We start from the raw sequence: 22,318 nt of genomic DNA on the forward strand, positions 1-22,318 counted from the left end.
GTAAATTGCAGATGTTTCGATATCTAGTCTGATCATGTACATTTCCAATTTAGCTTATCAGCCAGATACAAACTAAAGCAAGCCAACAAGTTGGTCACGGCACGGTCAAAGTGTAGTGTCTGCATCGGCAGTGTAAATTATAATATCTTTCTAAGATAGCCAGAGACTTCGTCTAGACTGAACTCTAACGATAGTTTTTCGCCAGAGTGCCACCAATAAGTGTCAGGCAAATAGGTTTTTGTGTCCATCCGATATTTTTCATCGCAATAAAATAAATGTTCTGCAGTGTATATAAATAAAATAAAGCACGAAGAAAATACAACTACAGTTGTATAGAATATGTATTTCTGCTGGTTTTAATCTATAAAAAATGTGTGCGGCGCATGCAATACGAAACTAAATTGTTATCCGTGCTGGCTATGGTGACGAGGGACCATTTTACTGATAAATACGGCCGACGCCCACTGAGCAGAATTTCCTTTACATGAATTTTGGACAAATATAAATAGGGTAAAGTAAATACATAATTAGACTGCGTTTCACATTTGATTTTATATATATATATGTGTTTTGGTTTGAAATTGCAGACTGGATACGGAACACATTTCGGCTTTTAAGGAAACTCAAACGTGAGCGTAATGTCACAAGTAGCAAACACGCCCACACCCCAAATGCTGACGACATCAACGCTAACGCCTATAGAATCCATGAAACCACCACCAGCGTTCCCGACACTAGCGGGCGGCACACATTTAAATGAACAGGCGTCAGATATAATACTTAGAGCCTCGACCATTTTTGGCGATCTGAAGCATGATTCGTCGCCATTGGATCTCGAAAATGTACACAACGGAGTTGAGACTGAGAATAACCGGAATTCAAACGGAGATGGTTCACAATTCGCCGGGAATTCGAAAATTCGCATAATGCCCACCATCAAACTACTAGCAACTCCGCATGCGGCTGACCCCAAACGCAAGTTCGTTTGTCCCTACGACAACTGTACAAAAAGCTATGGAAAAAGTTCTCACCTGCGCTCCCATCTCACCTGGCATACGGGCATCAAGCCGTTCGTCTGCAGCGAGCCCAAGTGTGGAAAGGGTTTCACCCGGTCGGACGAGCTCAATAGGCACCTGCGCACCCACACAGGTGAGAAGCCTTTCGAGTGTGTGCAGTGCACAAAGAAGTTCTCTCGAAGTGATCACCTAACGAAGCACCTGGCCACGCATGACCGGCAACTGAAGAGCAGCACTCCGAAGCGTTCGATACCCAACAATGTGCGGTTAAAATCATCCAGGAAGCCGCCGTCAGAGCCAGAGTCGGGGTTCCACTTCATGGCTGTGCTGGGCACAGGAGAGCAGAACATAGACCGACATCAACAGCAGCCTGCGGATTTAGTTGATTATCAGCACAAGCCACTGAAAATTAAGTTGGAACGCCCCGAGCATAGTGACAAGTACCAGATTGTGGCACCTTTACCTGAAAGCCAGTTGCCATCTTTCCTTAACTCCAAGCCTGAGGTCAAGTACGAGCCTGCCGACGAAATTGTAAATACACTGTCTCAACTACCGCCACAGGATGGCCCCGGTACCTATGGTATACCTCAGTTTGTGCAGGATCGCCCCTTCCGCTGCCGGCAATGTGAAAAGCGATTTAAGCGGCAGGATGATCTTAACCGGCATATACGAACGCACACGGGCGAGAAACCCTATGCCTGTCCTCAATGCTGTCGCCGCTTCGTACGCAGCGACCATTTGAAAAAGCATCAACAGACGCATTTGAAAATACGATAGTTTCTTAAATATTCAATAAGTTACAAAGCCATTGGCATACCAATTTCTATTGGCTAAAACGGGCGTGTGTTGGGTGACACACAGTACAATAAAAATAAATAATTCTGCAATTTAACAATATTCCTATCCTAATATTTATTCCTGGTTCTGAAAAACCGTAACTTTATGCGTGTAAATACTTCTTCTCTGTATTTCATATGAACATTTAAGTTTATGTATGTATTTTTCAAAATGGACTGGGATGTTTTCATTAAAAGAATATATACACTATATAGTTAACATGTCTTTAAATATTTAGTTAATTATGGCAATCTTGCATTTTTACACGAGACACCCACCTCAATCGCAGCAGGCTATATCGATAGTGGTATCGAAGTATCGATTCCTTTGTTCACTATTCTATTGAAAGTTTGTTTACATTTTTTAATAGATTAAGATGTGCGACTTTGGTGCTTTGTGGCAGGATGTGCTGAAAATATTTCCAGTTCTGGGTGGAGTGGTAGGTTTGCCATTGAGAGCATCTATAAATTCATTACTAGCAGAACACATTTTCACAGATTCCTGGGACTGCCGAGCCGGTTGAAGAAACTCTGTACAAGAATGTTCGCCGGCACCTACAACAGTTGGGCAGCATTGAGACATTTGCGGCAATTCTGGATCTGGAAATTCAGTCGGTGATTCGAAATGTACTTGCACCCAAGTTTTGGAAGCATTTCCATGGGGACAGCGTGCCAACAGATCTGCAGACGTGCATCAAAGACCAAGCGCTGGTCATAGAAGCTCTTCCGGATAAGAACAAATTGTTCTCTCAGTTTATTGATGCTATCAATGAGTTGTACCTTAGCTTCAACAGTTTGATGCAAGTTAAGCCCAGACTTGCGCATCTTATCGGCACGGAAAATAGTTCAGCCCTAAACTCGGCCAAATTGTTGCACGAAGATTCCATCAAATCGTACCTACGCGATTCGTTGCTTTCGCAGCTGCCACCAGCCTTCAGTGTGGTTGTGGGTGCCTTCTATTGGGTTCACTTCAAGCTCTACACCAAAGCTTCGCATCTAGCCTTAACAACAGTGGGTATGTGCAAACATTTATAAATTAAAATGGATAAACTTTATGGCTTATAATTTGCAGACTCTGAGGTATTCGATGAGCTGCTATGTGTGGGCTGCAATTTCGACGTGGAGCAGTGCTGCTGTCTGCGACTAACTGAAATGGTGAACAAGACGAACATGAAATTGTTCGAGATGAACCTGATCGATCGTTTAACTGGTAGTGCTCTGACATCGCTCATAAAGCTCAAAATCAAAGAGCATATAAACGACACATGCCAGGGCATCTTTGACAGAAGCCACCTCAAGCAGCTGGAAAAGGTAAGCCACGTGCAGTACTCCAAATGGAGGCTAAACTTGTACTAATTGTGGGATTTCCTTTACAGTGGCTGGCGGAAGTTATAATGACTTGGTTGAAGAGCATTTTCACAGAATGGCAGACCAAAGATAATGCCAAGGAAGCAGAAGCTCCCGCGTCTGTGCAATCCTTCAAAGTGAAACTTACTTATTATATGTACGAAACGTTTGCTCAGAGCGTAATTGGACAGTTCTTCAGTATTATCATTGGTGCGTTTCTGGGTCTATTATGTTTACTATTTTCTTAATCTCACATCCAACTTTGTTCTGTAGATTATCCAGATTCAATACCAGCCATAGACGACTTGAAGATTTGCATGGAGAAAATTGATATGCGAGTCTACCTGACGGAGTCGCTGCGAAGTTCGTTGGAAGCCAGAATTCTGCATCCTGGCGTTAACACGATGGACATATTAACTGGATACGTTGCCGCCATTAAGGCTATTCGCCATCTGGACCAATCGGGCGTTATTCTAGAGATGGTTACAGCCCCGATCAAGGATTATCTGCGGAAACGAAGCGACACAGTGCGACGCGTCGTAACAGGCCTGACAGAAGAGGGGCCAACCGACTTGTCCGAAGAACTGGCCAAGGGGGAGTCAATCAAGGATGGCAAGGACTCTGGTCCCGACGAGTTCAGCAATTGGGAGAACTGGGAACCGGATCCATTTGGAATCGATGCTAATCTCATGAAGTACAACAGCTCAAAGATAATGCGATCCGCAGACATCATATCAATGGTGGTGGATATATACGGAAGCAAAGAGCTATTCATGACTGAATATCGTAATTTGATGGCAGACAGACTGCTCGCCCATCTCGACTTTAATTCGGAGAAGGAAATTCGAAATCTTGAGCTGTTGAAAATTCGTTTTGGGGAATCGCTTTTGCATAGCTGCGAGGTGATGCTGAAAGACGTGACCGACTCAAAGCGTATCAACGCGCACATTCACGGCGATGGCAATGTCAATGAGAGTGAGTCATCAACGCACACTCTGTGGAGGAAATTAAATGATTCATTATTATTATTATTGCTATTTTAGATCAATTGTTTGACATCTCTTCCCTGATCATATCTGCCCAGTTTTGGCCATCCTTTAACAAGGAGAGTCTTCAGTTGCCGGAGGAGATCGAGAATGAGTTCAAGAAGTACACAAAGGCCTATGAGGGGTACAAAGGTAACCGCACTCTCAACTGGCGTACGGTAACTGGTCGCGTCAATATTGTCATTGAAATTGGAGACCGAACACTGGACATGGTGGTGAGCCCCACGTTGGCCGTGATCATATACCACTTCCAGAACAAGAGTAAGGAAAATGCCATAGAAAATAACTAGCATAAATCTACTGGTACGTAAACCAACTCCACAGGTGAATGGGCCATCGAAGAACTTAGTTCAATCACAAAAGTTCCAGCATCGGCGCTCAGGCGTCGTATAAGTTTTTGGCAAAATCATGGCTTGATATCAGAATCATCACCTGGAGTATTTACACTGCTGGAAAAGGAAACAGAAAAGTCGCAGTTTGAGGAAATGAGTCTGGCCGAGGCCGACGAAGAAGACTTGGAGTCGGCCATGGCATCTGCCAGCGATCAAAGGGAGGAAGAACTTCAAGTAGGTGTACTCCAGACTGTGTTTTATGTGGTTATTTATATTTAATTTGAAATATTTCTAGGTGTTTTGGTCCTATATTGTTGGCATGCTCACGAATCTCGATTCCATGCCCATCGATCGCATCCACCAGATGCTCAAACTCTTTGCCTCACACAGTGGAGGAGTGGAGTTTACCCAAGACGAGCTGAAGCACTTTCTGCAGCGTAAAGTCAGAGAGCATAAGCTTCTATTCTCCGGTGGAGTTTACCAATTGGCCAAGTAAATTGTGCGCACAGTACGCTCATGAATGAAGAAATCAGCCCAAAGAAGTGATAACATTTATGAAATTCAAGAATCGATTCCCTTATCTGAGCTTATCAGACTGCTGTTCTCCATTAAGAGTCCACAGCAAGTCGTTTACCTTTAAAATTGATCATTGATTAACTGAAGAAATGGTGATTTTTGTAATTTATGTCTACAAATATGAAACGGAACACTTTTTGGTTTCCAGATATACAGTAAGGCAACCTCGAATACGTCTAAATCTTATTTTATTTAGCTGTTTAATATTATCTTATCCCTCTATCAACAAATCCAAATTTCTTAAGGTACTAACTATTAGCGGAAAAGCAAAATGAAATTTCGTTTGACGTGCTAGCCATTACAGGTTGAATATTATTTGGCTTGGAAAAGGTCAATCACAAACTCAGCGATTGCATCGATTACTTTACACCCAAATAGTGTGAAAAATAAACGTATTTGTAATCGCAATCGAAATCGTGCTAAATTGTAATATGTATGTACATCAAATATTAATTCAAAATATAAAATGAATTATTCTACATCGAGGAATCGAGCCTTGTAGACTTGTTCTCTGTGATTTGGAGTCAGAATGGGATTTAGAATTGGAGCCACCCGATGTATCCGCTGCTGAAATCTGAAACGATCACGAGCCATCACCTGCCACTCGCTCTTCCTCGCAGCCCGATAAGCAAAGTCCCAGGCCAGCATGACATGCACCTCGGGCTTCAGGTTGAAGCGCACCTATCAACGAGACAATAATTAGCACCAAGTTCTTGCACACTTATGTGGATTCCATACCTTTTTGTTGGTTGTCGAGCTGTCGTTGCTGCACTCACACACCTCGGATTCTTCGAAGTCATCATCATCGTCATCGTCGCTGCATGCTGTAGGCTGAATACTACTCTCGTCATCGTCCTCAAAGCAAATATCAAAACTATTATCGCTGCATTCCGAAATACTCCTCTGCCGCTGCATAGACTTCTTGGCAGGTGAATCTGCCGTGTCGTCCGCATTATTGTTCTTGTCGTTGGATATATGACTAGAGCTGTTGCCAAACTCTTCTTGAGAATCCATGAAGCGGGGTGTGGTGTTTCGCAGATCGATAAAAAAGTAGCAAGAAGACGACGGCACGCATGGATGAAAAGCGTCGAGGCCTGGCATTGTAGCGATTGGATCCGCCTTCGACGTAACGCGTTTCTTCAAGGCCGTTTGCATTTGGTTGACAACGTTAATAGCCATAAGCTGCAGCGAGTTGAACATGTTGGCCAAGGGTTCTGGCTCCAGGGAGTCCAGGAGCAGGTTCTCCGTACCCGTTCGCTGCTCAAGCGAAGGTGCTGGCTCTGATTCCTGCATACTGTCAGCCTTCCACAATGATCCTGGCTGATGCTGGCGCGACGGGGCAGCGCATCGATAGTGCTCGTATATTGGGGAGCTCATGGTTCCAATCATTCGAAGAACAAAGAGGAGGAAATAGTCAAGCAACGTTCCCATAAGGGTGTGAAATTTCGACATCTATTCTTCAAAGCACAAGTCTGTGTGTGGAATTCCGTTTGAAAAGCCATTTTCTTGTGTTTTGTTTTGGGTGGCATTGTGTAAAGCCAACTTTAATTTGTAGCAGACTTATCCATGATTACTCGATGAACAAATGGAATATGGAATGAAATCGTGCATCTATGTTGTGAAATGTTACGTATATTTGTCATCCGTTCCGTATCAAAAATAATTTATATCAATTGTAGACTTGCAGGGTTTTGCTTTTGCGTATACACAGTGAAATATATTGTCCAGTTACGAAGATATTTATAATTTTACACGTTTTACACAAGAATAGTTCCATACTTTTTCACTAGAGCTGAAGGTTTGTCGATAACATTATCGATTGGTCACCTTGAACAATGTTTTGTGGAAATGTACAGATTGTACAACCGACGAATTCGTCAAGTTTAATGAAAGTTATTCTGATTTGTGGAGATGGGTGGACAGCTGTTTCATGAATTTATCCAAATTAGAAAGACATGCTTTGAAAGTATAGCCCTGCCGTTTCTCTGACGTGAAGCTAGATCATATATATGTATCTTCCGCTGACACCTTCCCCCAAGATTTTTATAGCTTGTCTCAGTGTCTTTCTGGTGGAATGGATGGGGATTAATAAAAGTATATACATATGTATGTACAAACATATTTACATACGATACAGGAAGTGAAGTACGTAAATTCATATGAATGTATATATCCACTTAGATACGCTCGTATATTTACATGTGTGCATGTATAAGGATGCACTTAGGTAACCAAGTGCGTAGAATAACAATATGTATCAATTAATGATGTGCAAAATTGTTAAAAAATTCACTTTTCAGGAATTTCATTCAATAATAATTGAGAATGCATGCTACTGCCCTAATAATACATCCTTTTCGTACTTAAAAGTAAACGTGACTTGATTCGTGATATGATTAAAGAGATTAATCACGCGTGTCCGAACACGAGTAAATCCCAAAAATAGTTGTATTTTCCGATGCTTCTATGTGTATGTACATACATACATACATACATAGTGCAAGCTGTAAAAAATGCAAGTGCATGTTCCGCTGCGTCATTCTCGGATATGCATGCACGTTTGTATGTACATATGTATGTACATACTTATGTACATGAACATGTATACAATAATGTATGTATGTACTTAGATCTTTTTAAAAGTAAATATGTACGTACATATTGACATGCATTTATACGTTTATGTGCATTAATAATTAACTTGAATTGCATACATATATCTGCACACATATCACCACATCAATATATGGACATATGTATCTAAAACATATGTGATTAGACACATTCTTATACAAATCTATGGATGTATAATACGAATTATTCAGATTTTACGCAGCCAGTGATCTCGCTTGTTTGTGTGTATGTATGTGGGGTTGTGTATGCATGAATGTATGTAACTATGTGCGCCATATGATTAATACACATCGAAACAGCTGATTCATACGCGTTTTTTCTATATACACTCACACACAAACACTCTCTCTCGCTCCCACATGTTACTCACACCAGCTGGTGCAACAGTTGATAGCCAACAACAGGGCCGAATCGAGGGTTGGTTGTTTGCTCTGTATAATCAGACGCAGTTTTGATTTTGAACACATTGGAGAGCCAATTTGCGGATGGCCAGTCTAGCACAATTGAGTACATTAACTAATTAGCATTAACATGCTCAAACGCTAAATCTGTGGCCACACAAATGTATGGAAAATGTTTTCGTAGCCCCAAAACAACTCCGATGCGTCACTGGGCTGAGAGGAAATAAGTCTGGTTGAGAGAGTCATTGGGCACACCAACAAAGAATACACAAACCTGCTCTCTCGCTCTCGCTGCTTAGCAAAATAAATGCACACAGTGTGTGATGGTGTGCGTGTGTATTTTGTGTGCTCGTATGCGTGAAAACAGCAGTGTGTGGGTACGACGGATTTAAGTCGTTGAAATAAACAGCCGTTCGTTATTTTCACTTGAACTCGTATCTTCGTCGCGCTGGATGTCTTGTGCGGGCGCAGAGTACTGACTGGCTTATTTGCTTCAGCCAATGTTTTGACCAGACCAGGACAAGAAATGCCCTGGCTGTCGCGACACTGTCGTCCCCTAACCTAACCACCCAGCAGCAGCAGCACTAACCGTAGCCGTAGAGAGCCGAACCGAGACACCAAATAATAACAACACGGAGCAGAGCACAGTACCAGACCGCGATTAGCCCGACTACCACGCAATTCAACTGCAGCTCTAAGCAGCATTAACATTAACAAAACAGGAACGTGTGTGCATCCATCAGATTGGATTGGATTGTGATTGAAACGAAACGCTAGAATAAAATAAACCCAAGACACATACTAGTGCGCAATTAATCTCGCCATTGCACTGCACTTGGAAGCTGTGAGAAAAATTCTACGATAACGTGATAGCATTGAGGAATATCCTAAATAAAATTAAGCAAATCAACAAAACTGCAATACGTAAAATAAACACTCGAACTGTGAGTGTACGTGCGTGTTAGTGTGTGTGTATGTGTAGTGACCACCAATCCAATCTATTAAATACAGTGCATTTATGTATAAATTAATATAATGCTCAGCTGAGAGTGTGCATAAAAAAACGTATATACATACATACATACAAACACATATACATATATGTACATATATAAGTATAAACCCATTACACAGACGCAACGCGAAGCGAACGTGAGTCTTGGAATATTGCAAACACAAAACAAAAAAAAATAAATAAATAACGAGGAACCAGTTTCACCTTGAGCACACACATTCACATTCACAATCACAATCAAAGAAGACAGAGTATCTGTGTGTGCGCGAGTATATTGTTAAATGAAACAGCACGATCGGTCGACTGCGAATACATAATCGTACATACGTACATAAGTTACATGCATAAACATGCACAGCGCAGGGTAATGTGCGGTTAAAATGCCAACCGCTCTATTTAATAATACCCGATAAAATTGGAAGAACCCGACCCTTATCACCAGCTACAGCTTAAGCTACAGCTAAAACTACGACGAGTGCACCACCAAGAAATCCAAAAATCAAAACCCAAACCAATACCACTGCCAGCCCAGACCAGTAAATGTGTATCCATTACGGCGAATGCTGCTGCAGATCTAGACAAACGCACTTGGATTAAGCTAACCTAAGTGTGCGATGCACCCCACTGACACAGCGCCCCACACGCTTCAAATTTGAGATACAAGTGGAAAGATGATAGCTGAGCCAGCTCAGGGAACTCTTGACACCAACACCGATACTGCTAGTATTGCAACCACCCCAATAAACTCAGCCCCAACTCAGCCGATACGGATACGGATACGTACGACAACGAGTACAACACAAAGCGGGCAAGCTATTACTCATTCGACGACGGCTGTGGCTGGGACTCTGCCCGCGCCTGTGTCCGCGCCTGTTGCTGCAGCTGCAGCTGCATCCAGATCAAGATCCAGCATGGACAACGACAGATCTCCAGCGCAGGGCACTCCCGACATGACAGTCAACATGGGCCTCGACTCCAGTGTGGTATTTGGATCCGCACGGGTGCCTCAAAATTCCAGTACCCCGTATTCAGATGCAACTCAAGTAAGTTCCATTCCAAGATGCACACACCTTATCGGGTGTTCCGCCTCTAAGCTAAACACTTGCATAGATAAGCCCTAATGAAATTTGTGCTGATATTTTTTTTTGGGCTAAAGACCTGCAACTCGTATTTGAATATATTCTACATATGTATGTGTGTGTATGTACACACATATGCACATTATTTTTCCAGACTGGACAGGTCAACAAAAAGTTTGACTGATAAGATTTCCTGTAGATTAGATTCTATTTCTCTTGCGATTATTTCTTTGTTTACAAACACAAATATGGCAAAACAATTAAACGAGATTAGTAACCCGAATACGTATACGAATGCGTACGAATATCATGGTATTTTATATTTATTTTGATGTATTGTATTGTATGTTTGGATGCAGCTGTGTGGTTCGTATGATGAAATACCAGTTTCAGGGGACAGTGTGACGGAATGGTGTGTATTCCTCATCGAGACGATTAATTTCAAGCCAAAGGCAGGTTCTTCAAATGCATGCACACGCCGTGTGATGGTATCCCCAGATATTTGTAGCGCTACCATCCCATCAATACATGGATTCACTGGAAATGTAGTCTCTTTCTGTTGTTGTTGCTGTTTTTTTTTTTTTTTTTGCACCAATGCATATTTTAACGGGGCGGTTGTACCCGCGCTTTGCTTCCCTGATGACTCACTTGCATTTGTCGTGTAGGAAATACGTACGTACATATGTACGTAAATGCGAGTATGAGTATGCTTATGTGTATGTTTGTACACACGAATAGTACGTGATTAAGAGTACCTATCATTATATTGCACTCTGACCGATACCACAACTCGTGTCATATGATAGCAGCGTCACCTTAAAGCTTATCAATATGTTCCTGCTGCAACGTGCTAAACCTGATCAAAATCCACTCCGATCCCCAGCAACATTTTCCCCATTCAAGAACTCCTTCAAGAACTTACATAGAAAAGAACCTCATGCCAGGCTATCCAAATGCATATTAAATATAAATACATACAAACATGTGAAGAATATATAATATTAGCAATGAAACGGAATGTCCGATTGTGTGCACACACAATACACACAAACATATGCACATGTACTTATACGCGTACAAACTCATAGAACATTTGGTGCATTGACCTTGCTTAGCAGTTTGTTTTTTACGGTTATTAGTGGCGGACTCGGGGGAGAGGAGGCAAATGACTCCGCCAGCAGTAGCAGCAGCAGCAGCAGCTGAAGCAGCGTCACGAACACCAAACTCAATTGCGTATTACTTACTATACGTAGATAAATATATGTACATACATATATTCTACACATACAGAAGACGCACATAAGGACACATGTATTTAGTGAGACGTCGTTGACTTCTGTTTATACATTTTTGTATCTTTATTTGCAAAAATATTGTAGATGCATTTAATGTGGCATGTAAGTGTAGGGGTATTTGGACGGCATGACCTTTGGCCCTAAGCGTGCAGGCGCCCCCAAGTGAAGAACAGTTAAAATCGAAAGCCAACAAACAGCACAGCCAGCCAGCCAGCCCTCCCAGCCCCATTTCATCACTTTTACTTTATTCGAGTGTGCATACATACATACAAACACACACACATACATATGCACGAGTATCTTACGGATGCGGGTGTCTGCAAAGTAAACTTCTGTTTATGTTTGCGTGTGTGTATCTGTGTGCACTGTCTGTGTTATGTGGTGTTTGTGTGTGTGTGTGTATGGATCTACGAGAGTCGGTCTGCTTATTAGACTTGAACTGTCTGACGGCGACATTGAGAGTGAGTATTGGAGCAGACTTGTGGCGAGGGCAAAGGCAAAGGCAAAGGCAACAGCAACACCAAAAGCAAAAGCAACAGCCACGGCGACGGCAATGGCCGATGGAGCATCGCATCGTCGCATCCATCCCCATCCCATCCCATCCCGACCCATCGTCGGTGCCCACAGCTCTCTTCGGCTGTTTCCATCACTCGTTTCGGCGGAAAGTCTGCTCACTGCTCACCGCTGACTGCTTACTGCTGCTCCCTGCTCAGGCCGTCGTTACTGCCAAGGGTATCGTGTGGATGAACTTTACGAGGTACACGAACTGCTGCAAGGTCGAAGTTAACGCTATTAATAGGTAGTTTTTGCCGTCTCTCTTTTGTGTGAATAAAACGGTTATTCACATTGGCCATGTTCTCTTCTCTACTCTCCTCTCCTCTGCTCGGCTCTGCTCTGCTCTCGTTGGCCGGCCCACACGTTGACGGACAACGGACAACGGACGCATCATAGCGAAGCGATGATGACCTATTCCAAATGATTCCCGACACTGTTCCTCGGACACTGCTCCGTTTTGTGATTTCGTTCGGTGTGATTTAAAAGGATTAAGCGCACAAAAGCATAACCAGGAAGCAGATGCGGAATTGCTTATTAATTGAATGCATGCGAGTACATTTGTGCACTTGTCTGTGTATCTTAATAATCGAATGTGAAATATATACTCGAACAGCAACAGCAACAGCAACAGCCAGAGCCAGAGCCACAGCAACAGCTACAGATACATATGCACAGACATATTTCGTTTTTAGGAGCGTTTTATTAACCTTGGCGAGGGACATTGAACTTCAAACGCTGCGAATACGTATTTTTCGTACAGATACGAATGCATACCAAAACGAACATAGACAAGGCGATACACAAAATGCATATATGTAGGGTACGGATGTACGCCACTATACTACATATATAACTGTGCTAGTGTGCGTGCCTGGTCGGTGCTTTCGCCTGGTGTGAATTTGTATTTCCTAACTCTTTATCTGTGGAACGTTAATATGCAATGAACACACTCATCTACAAACATACATAGAAACATCTGTATATAAATGAATTTATAATAGGGAAATGTATTTTCGTTTAAAAAATATGAACACAGCGATAAATGAGTGCATATATTGTAGATGTATCCATTCGATTCAACGAGGTGTGCTTTCAATTCCGCGATTGCAAACACTTAGAACAGATTCGGAAAATTTGCGTAGCATTCAGGAATCGAAATCAGCTGATCTGGGTTCATGGCCACATCCCATAGTTGCATGATTGAGTTGAAAGATTATTTATGTAGAGCTCTCGCTGATGATTGTTTCATTTGTTCTTTCTTTCCAGACGAAGAAACATTCTCCCGGCCATATCAAGAGACCTATGAATGCCTTCATGGTATGGAGTCAAATGGAACGGCGAAAGATTTGCGAGCGAACGCCAGACATGCATAACGCCGAGATATCCAAAGAACTGGGCAGACGATGGCAGCTCCTGAGCAAAGAAGACAAGCAGCCGTATATTGGTGAGGCGGAGCAGCTCAGGAAGCTGCACATGATCGAGTATCCCAACTACAAGTACAGGCCACAAAAGAAGCAGTCGAGATCTCCGGGAGCGCTGAAGCAGAATCCGGATGCGGATGGCAGCGAAATTAAAAATGACACACAGAATGCCACATTGGCGACTATTGCAATTAATGGAACACCCACTGCCGGTCGGAAAAGCAAAAGATCTACCTCTACATGTCAAACTGGTTCAGTTTCGAAACGTATAAGAAATAGTGACAATACGGGTGATACTTCGAAACCTAAATACAATCTAAATGTAAATGTAAATGAAAATGTAAAAGCTCCGATGGAGCAGCACAATGCCGTTGATATTATGTTACCGTCAACCGATAATCTTTTAAGCTATCAATCATCTGAATATTTACCTCTGAACACAACTAGCAATGCTGATTGTGATCTACAGCTACACTCAGACCTAAGTGCTGGTCAACTGCGGGATCTGTCCGCCAATCAACGTGAGAATTTAGCCGAGTATTTCCCAAATTTCGCCAGCTCCACCGACAACGAGGACTCCCAGCTGGAAGTGAACTCCTCGTCCATCAGCCACCACAGCCACAGCCACCAGCACAATCAATCGGATCCAGCCGCAGGACTGATGAATGCCAGCGACGGCGTCCGGGAGTATTTGCCATTCTGTGACGAGTCTCTGATGGATGTGAACTCTGCCAACAACAATCGGAGCAATGCTCACATTTTAAATGTGATAGAGTCCCACGCAAGCTTCTCGGATAGCAATTATATCATTGAGCCCGTGTTCGACTCGGAAGACAACATAGTAAACGATGCCAATTTGCATTCGGCCAGCCATCAAATACCTCCGTATGTGCCTGAAACTCACGAGTGCTTTGCCGAAGACTGCGTCGCTGGCGGTGGCGACAACTCGTCCTCTCACCAAGTGGAATTCGAAGTCCAACCGCAAACGGTGACAATGAACATCGAGATACACAACAGCACTCTTCCATACGGGGGAGATGGCGGGCACACATTCCAAAATGACGATTTCAATCCGATACCGTCGGCAGCCGAAGACAGCGACAGCAGCATACTAACCGCCTCCCATTCGCCACAAATCGGCTTCTGTAGCAGCAGCATAAGCAATAGTTTCGTTGAATCGGACGCTATCAACATTTATCGTGCATACACAAACCAAGACTACACCGGAAATGTAATTGAAACAAACAATGATCTCAACTGCACCGCACATGATAACAACGGAGATCTTCTAGCTCTCACAGTTGAGGACTTTCCGCCTCAGCCAACTGGTAGTCATTTAGAGTTTAACACTAACAAATACGAGTTTTTCAAGTTATTATAAAATGTGAGAAATAGCCCTAAGTTTTGTGTAATTTATAACTAATACTATGCATAATTATACGTTTGTAATTTTACACCAAATTATATATATACATACATATATATATTCCATAAATTCTATATATATACGAGTATATACATAAAACAGAAAACAAAAGAAAAACAATAAAATGCTTTGCATTGAAAATATTTGACACTGGCTGAAGCTCTCTTTTCTTGAAGTAAAGAACTACTTATGAATGCGATTATTCTTGCGAAGTATCTACATATGTTTATTTACACGTATATATATTTTACATCAATCATTGGTGGCAACACACAGCAATCATCAATCAACAGGAAACATCCAACATAATAGAATACACTATGAGATTAAACTATGATCCATTGGGGCGGTTACACGATACAAATAATTGTGATAATAAATTAGTATACTTTAATTTTAATTTTGCACATTCCACATCCACGGCATGATGAGAGTTTTTCCAAATTACAAAGTGCTCGCCTCGATATTTGGTATATTGTGTAGACCAGTGTCGGGATTGGACCAGTAATAGTAGGGCGGACCTTGGCTAAAGCAATACTTCATGTCAAGAGTGTCCCCATGTTCCACGTAGTACATCAGGTAAAAATTGCACATTTCATCCTCATTTGTGGGGCTGTAACGGATAAGAAAATATGTAATTCATGTCGATAGAAACACAATTTTGCATACCCAATCTTTGTTATCCGATGACGGGTATTTTTGATGGTGCACCTGATGGCAAGCTGATCTCCACTCAAAATGGGTTCGGTGTTCGTGACATTGTAAAACATCTGAGGTGTAAGCGGATCCCGTTTGCCAAGTTGGACCCATTCTTGAATTCCCTCGCTATTCGATCGCACTCTATATCCAGCCACAACTTTTCCCATTTCGTGAGTGTGCACGCGATAGGCAAATGGAATCAGCACTTTATTCTCCGTTATTTCGCAAGCTGATTCCATGTGTTCCGTTTGCAGTGCGGGAATGATTCCGTCCGTTCCCAATAACAATGTGCCAGCTAACTTTTGAAGGCTGTTGAAAGAGAGAGAGAGAGAGCATAATGATATCATGCGTTGGAGAAACAACAGTAAAAATAGGGCTCACGGTTTTTCGGTGTAGTCGAGGAACACGCCAGAGTCATCGGTGGAACCATCTGCGATCCAAAACAAAAACTCGATTACCTCCAGCCTTCTCCAAAGAGGAAACTTGTTTATTTACTCACCCTTGAATCTGTCAATGTGTGCGTAGTGCACTTGCAGCACTAAATACTTTGTGGGTGAGTCCTTTCCAACCTTGAAGCCAACACCCGCAGGCAAAATAACCTTTTGGGCATCTCTCGCCCATGCATATAGGATCTAAAGTGAAGAACAAATACAAAGATTAATACACTATCGTAGTAGTCACTAAAATTCAGATTTACTTAGGTATTTGTATGAAAATTATTTTAATTCTAAAAACTCCGTTCGGAAACTGCAAAGTTTGAGCCAGTAAGTAGTTCACCAGGCACAAATTTAACCTGTAGTCAAGAGGCTTTCCCATAGGTGTTGAAAAATGGCCCCTACGATCTGTTGCAAGTGCCACGAGGAAATAGACGACAAGGCTATATGCAGCGAAGGGAAGATGTACCATCCGGAGCACTTCACTTGTTCGGAATGCCAGAAGCCCATAGGCGAGTCGCAGTTTAATGTTGTCAGGAACGAGCTGGTGTGCAACGAGTGCCACGAGAGCAAGCATGCCCCCAGATGCCATTCCTGTGGCAATGTGATAAAGGAGCGTGTCATTGCCGCTGTGGGACACAAGTGGCACGAAGAGTGCTTTAGGTGTGTGGGATGCTGTCAAAATCTGGTGGCTTCGACATTCTTTGAAGTGAACGGATATCTGTTCTGTAAATGTGACTTTCGCGAAGTCTTTTCGTCACGGTGCGCCGGCTGTGGAGAGACCATTGACAAGAATGTCATAGTGGCCTTGAACACAAAATGGCACCCACGTTGCTTTGAATGCTACAGCTGCGGACACCGAATTACGACGGATATATTCGACATAGAAAACGGAAACCCCATCTGCCTCAAGTGCAGTGCAGTTTATGTCACATAAACACATTAAATTATGAGTTAAAATGTTCTAAAACTAAAGCTGTACCTGAGAGTGGGAACGGGGTCCACAGGGGCTGGCCTTTTCCTCAGCCGTTGCTTGAGCCATTTCACCACAGTTCCTGGATTGCAAACGAAAGAAATTACATACATTATTGGAAATCAAAGTTCGAAGGTCTCAACAAAACTGACCAAGTGCTTTTAGTGGTTCCTGGCTCGCCGCATCCGTACAGCAGCATATGGTGCGCCGTGTTCATGGTTGCATTCGGATTAAAGCCAACTTAAGTAATTAAATGAAATCAGAAAATGTTTTAATGGAAAGACTTTGATGACTATTTGACGTACCAATATAGTATGTGGTAGTTGGATCTACTTTTATTGGAGTGCACAAGTACAAATCCGGCTAAATGTTAGTAATTAAAAGCAAACACAAAAGATTTTTGGATTAGTTTTCATGTAGTTTCTAAGGGTGCTTACAAGTGCAAAGTGCCCTTCATTTTCCCACGCATCTTTTTTTTCATTTGATATAAATATGTACATATCTGTATGTATGTATGTGTGTACATCTGTATGTATCTACAGCGCACAGCGCAATTTGCTAATCGTGTCCTAGGGCACGTCGAAACGCAATCTACAGGTTTCAATGCACTCCATATGGCAGCCTATTGGTATGTATCTACACATACACACACAGCCAGAAGCAAACATATGGTAGTGTCTCTGTATAACTTATTCATTTATACATAATTTTATTGTTATTGTAGACATCTGTAGAATTTAGTTATACCTACATACATATGTATGTACATACATACATACACACATGATGCACATGTATCGGGGTATTGGCACAGCACAAACAAGTCATTAGGCCACAAGCCAAGACCGTCCACATGTCACTTGACACTTGAAAAACAATTTAGTTTCAGCCTACTTACAGTTTTTGGTGAAACCATGGGCATCAGGAAGGGGAAGGATCCTGTGGAGCCTGTTGCGGAGTCGTAACTATTTTTTCGGTACATCCCCTGTCCCTGGTCCACCAGGCCGTACACACTTATCAAATTGACCAGCAAAATGTACCAAAGCGCCGCCGAGATTCCCATCTTTCGAGCCATGTTGTGCGTCCTTTTATGTGTCTCTATAGTCTATGTTGTATTAATATTATTTAAGTAAATTAAAACAAAGAAATTCTACGTGGAAGAACTGTTCGCCTAGGGGTAAAGTGTGTGTGTGTATTTGGTATTTGTGAGATACATTTTACATACGTAGGCCCAGCTTAGTGTGTGTCTGTGTGTGTGGGCGGTTATCGATAGCACTACCCATGATGTAATTATATAAGGAGGTGCTGTCGTGTCGGCGTTCAGGTTTGTTCGGCCTATAGAGGTTCAGTGCGTGCTTTTTTAACCCTATTAACCCCCCTTATTAAGCAACTTTAACCTCCATGCCACCATATGGTTAATCCATCACACGATAGTTTCGTTTCACTCGCACTTACAGCGAAGAGCCCTTTCACTCGCACTTGCAAACAGCAAAGATAGTAGAGCACTTTTGCCGACGGCTCCTCCTTATATAATTACTTCATGGCACTACCCAGCACCATTTTTCAGTATTTTTCGTTAACTGAAGCTGGAAATACTATGGCGGTTGGGCCAGAAATGTTCCAAATGGAACGAATGAGACCGTATTTGTGACCAATTTGAATGGCAGTACGACAATTTGTACGCATGCGCCAAGCAATTGATTTTTGTGATAAACACAGTTGTTCTCATGTTTTTAGTGTTTTCTTTTAAATATTACTGTAGACTGCTTCGAAACTCTACGATTAGTTTGCAGAAGCTGGAAACTGTTTTAACCATAAATGGAGGATCAATGCGGCATGGTGGAACCTACAAATGGTAAACCATAAACCCACTTCCATATATTGAAATTGACCCTGGTATGGCAGCTATACATTTGTTTTGATTTTGTCATTAAGAATTAAACATGACAAGAGGACAAAGCTCTACATTTGCATCACTTTAGAAAGTAGTAACAAATGTTGCCAAAATTATGCTTATTATTGGATGTAAATTGAGTTTTCTGTTAGCTAATTCCGAATGATATGCTTTTCAGGCGAAAGTACGCTCAGTTGTTCCCGCTCTTATCAGGACACGTCGAGTATTTTAAATATGATGGATCCGAACTCGTTTAATATGCCGCCCCCCAACCTACATTCCTCAAAGGTGATAAACCCGAACAAGGCTATATTTACGATAGACTCGAACACGGGACAGATCTTCATTGTGAACAACAAAGCGTGCCACTTGTTGGGATACACGTCCCACGAATTGCGGAACAAAAGCTTTTTCGACTTACTCAATTGTAAATCGGAGAGTCACATTTCCTCACTGGCGGAAATGCAAATTGATGTCGATGAGGGCAGGGTCGTCCTGCTCAGCGGCAAAGTGATAGAAATGAAGACAAAGCAGAACACCAAGATATTGGTCTCGCTCTGGATTCGACAAATAGACAACGAGGGACGCAACATAGCGGTGGCCGAGCCGGTCCAGCGACACATTTGCCAAATAAGTATTGACCGCTTCGGTGCGATAACCATGGCCGATGCTGCCACAGCCACAATATTCCTATACTACGCCACCGAGGATGTCATTGGAGTGAACATCACCACGCTGATACCCTTCATAAAGCTCCCAGATCCGGACAGCAGGGAGATCTCGAAGGGTCTGCGCAAGCAAAGAGCCACCGGACGCACCACGGACAATGTGAAATTCCCTCTGTGCCTGCTGCTAACAACAGCGGAGCCGAATGCTTCGACGACGTACACCAGCAACACGTGCTTCAACATAACTGTGTGGGTATTCCAGAATCTCAGTGGACTCATTGTTGTGGATGAAATTGGCAACATTCAGACATGCAATCAGCCGTTTTCTGTGCTAATGTTCGGATACGGCCAGGAGAAGATAACCAAAATGCATATTTCCTCGATACTGCCGAACTTTGGCAAAGATTTCCGCGAGGACAAGAGCCCAAACGTTTCGAATACATCCATAACCAGCAATGACTGGGAGCCCGACACGGATCCTTTTATCGTTGACAATGAATCCTCGCTGCAATCTTGCAAAAAACTGTCCACCATCCCACCTGCAAGCGAACATTCCCTCAACGATGCGGGACTCAATGGCGGAGCCCATGCCCAGGAGAGCAGCAGCGACATGTTCTCCGATATTCGACCACCCGAAGACCTGACAATCGACGATATTTTGACACCGGTGAATCCCTCGAAGAAGTTTCCCTCGGATGAGTATGAGGAGTCACCGACCCACCTGAAGGAGATGAACCTGGACAAGGCAAAGTCCCCATCCACAGAGGCATGTGATGCCTCCAGCAGTAATGCAGCCACAAAGCTGCTCAGCTCCATCAATGGAAATTTTCTGGGCGAGGCAATACACGCCGACGGCACTGTCATAGACGTTGTCTACTCGGTGCTGCTGCACGTGTTGCCCTGCTCGCGGCGAGTGTACTGCATTTGGGTGTGCCGAGACCCCTCCAATCGCTTGGAGAGCGACAAGTACAACTATGCCAATCTCACGTCGACATTCAACAGCATGGCCAGCACCATTGAGCAGTCCCTGGGACAGGTGATTAAGACGACAGCGGCGCAGAACTCCAGCAGACCAAACTCTCTCTCACTGATGTCCAAGTACGAGGATGAGCTCTACTCCGGGGACTACAGCAAACACTACACCTCGATCCGACAGATTGGCAAGGGAGCCTACGGCTATGTGAACATGGCTTTTCGGAACACTGATCGACTGCTGGTCATCACAAAGTTTATTTTGAAGGAGAAGCTGTGCCCGCAGTTCATGATTAAGAACCGGGATGGTAAGGAAGTTCCTATCGAGATCCATCTGCTGCAGACCTTGGACCACAAGAACATCGTGTCGGTGTTGGATGTGTTCGAGAATGATTTGTTCTACCAGCTGGTGATGGAGAAGCACGGCTCGGGCATGGACCTTTGGACGTTCATCGAGCGTAGGCCATTAATGGAGGAGAAGTTGGGCAGCTACATTTTCCGGCAGATTGCAGACGCCGTTTACTACCTGCATGAGCAGAAGATACTCCATCGTGATATAAAGGACGAGAATATAATCATTGATCATCACTTTAACATCAAGCTGATTGACTTTGGCTCAGCGACATTCATGGAGGAGGGTAAATACTTTTCCACGTTCTACGGCACGACCGAGTACTGCAGTCCCGAAGTGCTGGCCGGCAACAGATATGTCGGTCCCGAGCTGGAAATGTGGGCCCTCGGCGTCACTCTGTATGTGCTGATGTTCTTTGAGAATCCCTTTATCGATGTCGAAGATACGGTCAAGGCGGAAGTGCAAATACCAAAGATGGTTTCGGAGCAGCTGAGTCGTTTGTTGACCTCCATGCTGAACAAGGATCCCAAATATCGCTGCACAATGCTGCAGCTGATCAACGATCCGTGGCTCACGCAGGACGTCAGCTCTTCGCAGTTTAACTTCTCGTGGATTGTGCCGTGCAAGGCGCACGAGGCGGAACCGGATATTCACTTCATGGGCTACTACTCCAGCACATCCGTTCTGTCAACCATTTCGCCGCAGGAGAGCTTCTCGCACATTGAAGACAGCTCCATTGGGGGGCTGGACGAGGAGGCAAAGCTGCCGGCAACACAAAGAACGGGCCTCAAACTATGTAAGAACACGGAAGGTAAGCTGCAACGAGATGTTCGTTTATGTTTTCTCATTGATAATGAAACTTTGTTCTGCCTGCAGCCAAACACAACAAGATGGAAACACTTTATGCAAAGCAATTTCAATTGAACTCTTCAATCAGCAATCACGAATTGAGGCTATCGCTGCCTGCTGCTGCAAGCCACACCGAACCCGGCAAACAGATATGCTCCTCAAAGTCGGAGAATGATATATTTAAACACAAACTGGAACCATGCGTCTCTGCCTATAACGTAGTTAGCCTGCACGACGTCAACACGAAACCTAAAACGCTGAACATGAAGTAATAGATTTTGTTTTTAATTATTATTTGTCAATTTTAAGTATACTTACACCACTGTAAATAGAAGCAAAGTCAAGTTGGTAGCTGTATGTGAAGAAGACAATTAAAAGGAAGGTTCTGAAATCTTTTAAAATGAAGCAAATAAATTGATTATTACTGTTAAACGGAAAGTGTTTTCCATCAGGGATTGGGGGAGATTTGGACAAAAAATTCTCAACATTTTACAGCGC

At 43.1% G+C, this 22,318-nt stretch overlaps 7 protein-coding genes across 8 annotated transcripts; 5 read left to right on the forward strand and 2 right to left on the reverse strand.

Moving 5' to 3' along the window:
• Nucleotides 1-263: 263 nt before the first annotated feature.
• Nucleotides 264-1,913, forward strand: LOC117891027 (zinc finger protein 48). Its single transcript, XM_034796190.1, has 2 exons — nucleotides 264-510; nucleotides 588-1,913. The coding sequence occupies exon 2, from the start codon at nucleotides 639-641 to the stop codon at nucleotides 1,791-1,793; it is 1,155 nt and encodes a 384-aa protein (XP_034652081.1). The 5' UTR covers nucleotides 264-510; nucleotides 588-638; the 3' UTR covers nucleotides 1,794-1,913.
• Nucleotides 1,914-2,170: 257 nt separating this feature from the next.
• LOC117891020 (anaphase-promoting complex subunit 2) lies at nucleotides 2,171-5,383 on the forward strand. Of its 2 annotated transcripts, none has more exons than XM_034796183.1 (8): nucleotides 2,171-2,292; nucleotides 2,351-2,867; nucleotides 2,925-3,163; nucleotides 3,229-3,409; nucleotides 3,473-4,174; nucleotides 4,243-4,506; nucleotides 4,570-4,811; nucleotides 4,873-5,383. In XM_034796183.1, the coding sequence occupies exons 1-8, from the start codon at nucleotides 2,230-2,232 to the stop codon at nucleotides 5,071-5,073; spliced, it is 2,409 nt and encodes an 802-aa protein (XP_034652074.1). In that variant the 5' UTR covers nucleotides 2,171-2,229; the 3' UTR covers nucleotides 5,074-5,383. The 2 variants fall into 2 exon arrangements, with proteins under 2 accessions (XP_034652074.1, XP_034652073.1); XM_034796182.1 differs by having other exon boundaries at nucleotides 2,202-2,292; nucleotides 2,336-2,867.
• LOC117891029 lies at nucleotides 5,325-6,960 on the reverse strand. Its single transcript, XM_034796192.1, has 2 exons — nucleotides 5,892-6,960; nucleotides 5,325-5,834 (listed from the first exon to the last, which is right to left on the reverse strand). Exons 1-2 carry the CDS (start codon nucleotides 6,603-6,605, stop codon nucleotides 5,625-5,627), a joined length of 924 nt encoding a protein of 307 aa, XP_034652083.1. The 5' UTR covers nucleotides 6,606-6,960; the 3' UTR covers nucleotides 5,325-5,624.
• A 1,656-nt stretch (nucleotides 6,961-8,616) lies between these two features.
• Nucleotides 8,617-15,007, forward strand: LOC117891023 (putative transcription factor SOX-14). The gene is made up of 2 exons (XM_034796185.1): nucleotides 8,617-10,246; nucleotides 13,399-15,007. Exons 1-2 carry the CDS (start codon nucleotides 9,875-9,877, stop codon nucleotides 14,932-14,934), a joined length of 1,908 nt encoding a protein of 635 aa, XP_034652076.1. The 5' UTR covers nucleotides 8,617-9,874; the 3' UTR covers nucleotides 14,935-15,007.
• Nucleotides 15,008-15,196: 189 nt separating this feature from the next.
• On the reverse strand, nucleotides 15,197-18,268 carry LOC117891028 (peptidylglycine alpha-hydroxylating monooxygenase). Its single transcript, XM_034796191.1, has 8 exons — nucleotides 17,984-18,268; nucleotides 17,391-17,448; nucleotides 17,238-17,325; nucleotides 17,095-17,167; nucleotides 16,178-16,310; nucleotides 16,060-16,108; nucleotides 15,649-15,987; nucleotides 15,197-15,592 (listed from the first exon to the last, which is right to left on the reverse strand). The coding sequence occupies exons 1-8, from the start codon at nucleotides 18,158-18,160 to the stop codon at nucleotides 15,424-15,426; spliced, it is 1,086 nt and encodes a 361-aa protein (XP_034652082.1). The 5' UTR covers nucleotides 18,161-18,268; the 3' UTR covers nucleotides 15,197-15,423.
• LOC117891033 (paxillin homolog 1) lies at nucleotides 16,426-17,064 on the forward strand. The gene is made up of 2 exons (XM_034796200.1): nucleotides 16,426-16,442; nucleotides 16,497-17,064. The coding sequence occupies exon 2, from the start codon at nucleotides 16,507-16,509 to the stop codon at nucleotides 17,047-17,049; it is 543 nt and encodes a 180-aa protein (XP_034652091.1). The 5' UTR covers nucleotides 16,426-16,442; nucleotides 16,497-16,506; the 3' UTR covers nucleotides 17,050-17,064.
• Nucleotides 18,269-18,799: 531 nt separating the features above from the next.
• LOC117891356 (PAS domain-containing serine/threonine-protein kinase) lies at nucleotides 18,800-22,244 on the forward strand. Its single transcript, XM_034796791.1, has 3 exons — nucleotides 18,800-18,940; nucleotides 19,158-21,782; nucleotides 21,848-22,244. The coding sequence occupies exons 1-3, from the start codon at nucleotides 18,904-18,906 to the stop codon at nucleotides 22,090-22,092; spliced, it is 2,907 nt and encodes a 968-aa protein (XP_034652682.1). The 5' UTR covers nucleotides 18,800-18,903; the 3' UTR covers nucleotides 22,093-22,244.
• Nucleotides 22,245-22,318: the final 74 nt, after the last annotated feature.

This window comes from Drosophila subobscura, chromosome E (assembly GCF_008121235.1).
Source record: "Drosophila subobscura isolate 14011-0131.10 chromosome E, UCBerk_Dsub_1.0, whole genome shotgun sequence".
NCBI lineage: Eukaryota > Metazoa > Arthropoda > Insecta > Diptera > Drosophilidae > Drosophila > Drosophila subobscura.

Coding starts and splice junctions, on each gene's coding strand:
- LOC117891027 (XM_034796190.1), top strand. CDS start 639: ATGTCACAAGTAGCAAACACGCCCACACCCCAAATGCTGACGACATCA.
- LOC117891020 (XM_034796182.1), top strand. CDS start 2,230: ATGTGCGACTTTGGTGCTTTGTGGCAGGATGTGCTGAAAATATTTCCA. Junction 3,410..3,472: donor GTTCTTCAGTATTATCATTG/GTGCGTTTCTGG, acceptor TTTGTTCTGTAG/ATTATCCAGATTCAATACCA. Junction 4,175..4,242: donor CGATGGCAATGTCAATGAGA/GTGAGTCATCAA, acceptor TTGCTATTTTAG/ATCAATTGTTTGACATCTCT.
- LOC117891029 (XM_034796192.1), bottom strand. CDS start 6,605: ATGTCGAAATTTCACACCCTTATGGGAACGTTGCTTGACTATTTCCTC. Junction 5,835..5,891: donor GCTCGACAACCAACAAAAAG/GTATGGAATCCA, acceptor TCTCGTTGATAG/GTGCGCTTCAACCTGAAGCC.
- LOC117891023 (XM_034796185.1), top strand. CDS start 9,875: ATGATAGCTGAGCCAGCTCAGGGAACTCTTGACACCAACACCGATACT. Junction 10,247..13,398: donor CGTATTCAGATGCAACTCAA/GTAAGTTCCATT, acceptor CTTTCTTTCCAG/ACGAAGAAACATTCTCCCGG.
- LOC117891033 (XM_034796200.1), top strand. CDS start 16,507: ATGGCCCCTACGATCTGTTGCAAGTGCCACGAGGAAATAGACGACAAG.
- LOC117891028 (XM_034796191.1), bottom strand. CDS start 18,160: ATGGCTCGAAAGATGGGAATCTCGGCGGCGCTTTGGTACATTTTGCTG. Junction 17,449..17,983: donor CCATGGTTTCACCAAAAACT/GTAAGTAGGCTG, acceptor ACTAACATTTAG/CCGGATTTGTACTTGTGCAC. Junction 15,988..16,059: donor CTCGACTACACCGAAAAACC/GTGAGCCCTATT, acceptor CTCTTTCAACAG/CCTTCAAAAGTTAGCTGGCA.
- LOC117891356 (XM_034796791.1), top strand. CDS start 18,904: ATGGAGGATCAATGCGGCATGGTGGAACCTACAAATG. Junction 18,941..19,157: donor CATGGTGGAACCTACAAATG/GTAAACCATAAA, acceptor TATGCTTTTCAG/GCGAAAGTACGCTCAGTTGT. Junction 21,783..21,847: donor ACTATGTAAGAACACGGAAG/GTAAGCTGCAAC, acceptor TTCTGCCTGCAG/CCAAACACAACAAGATGGAA.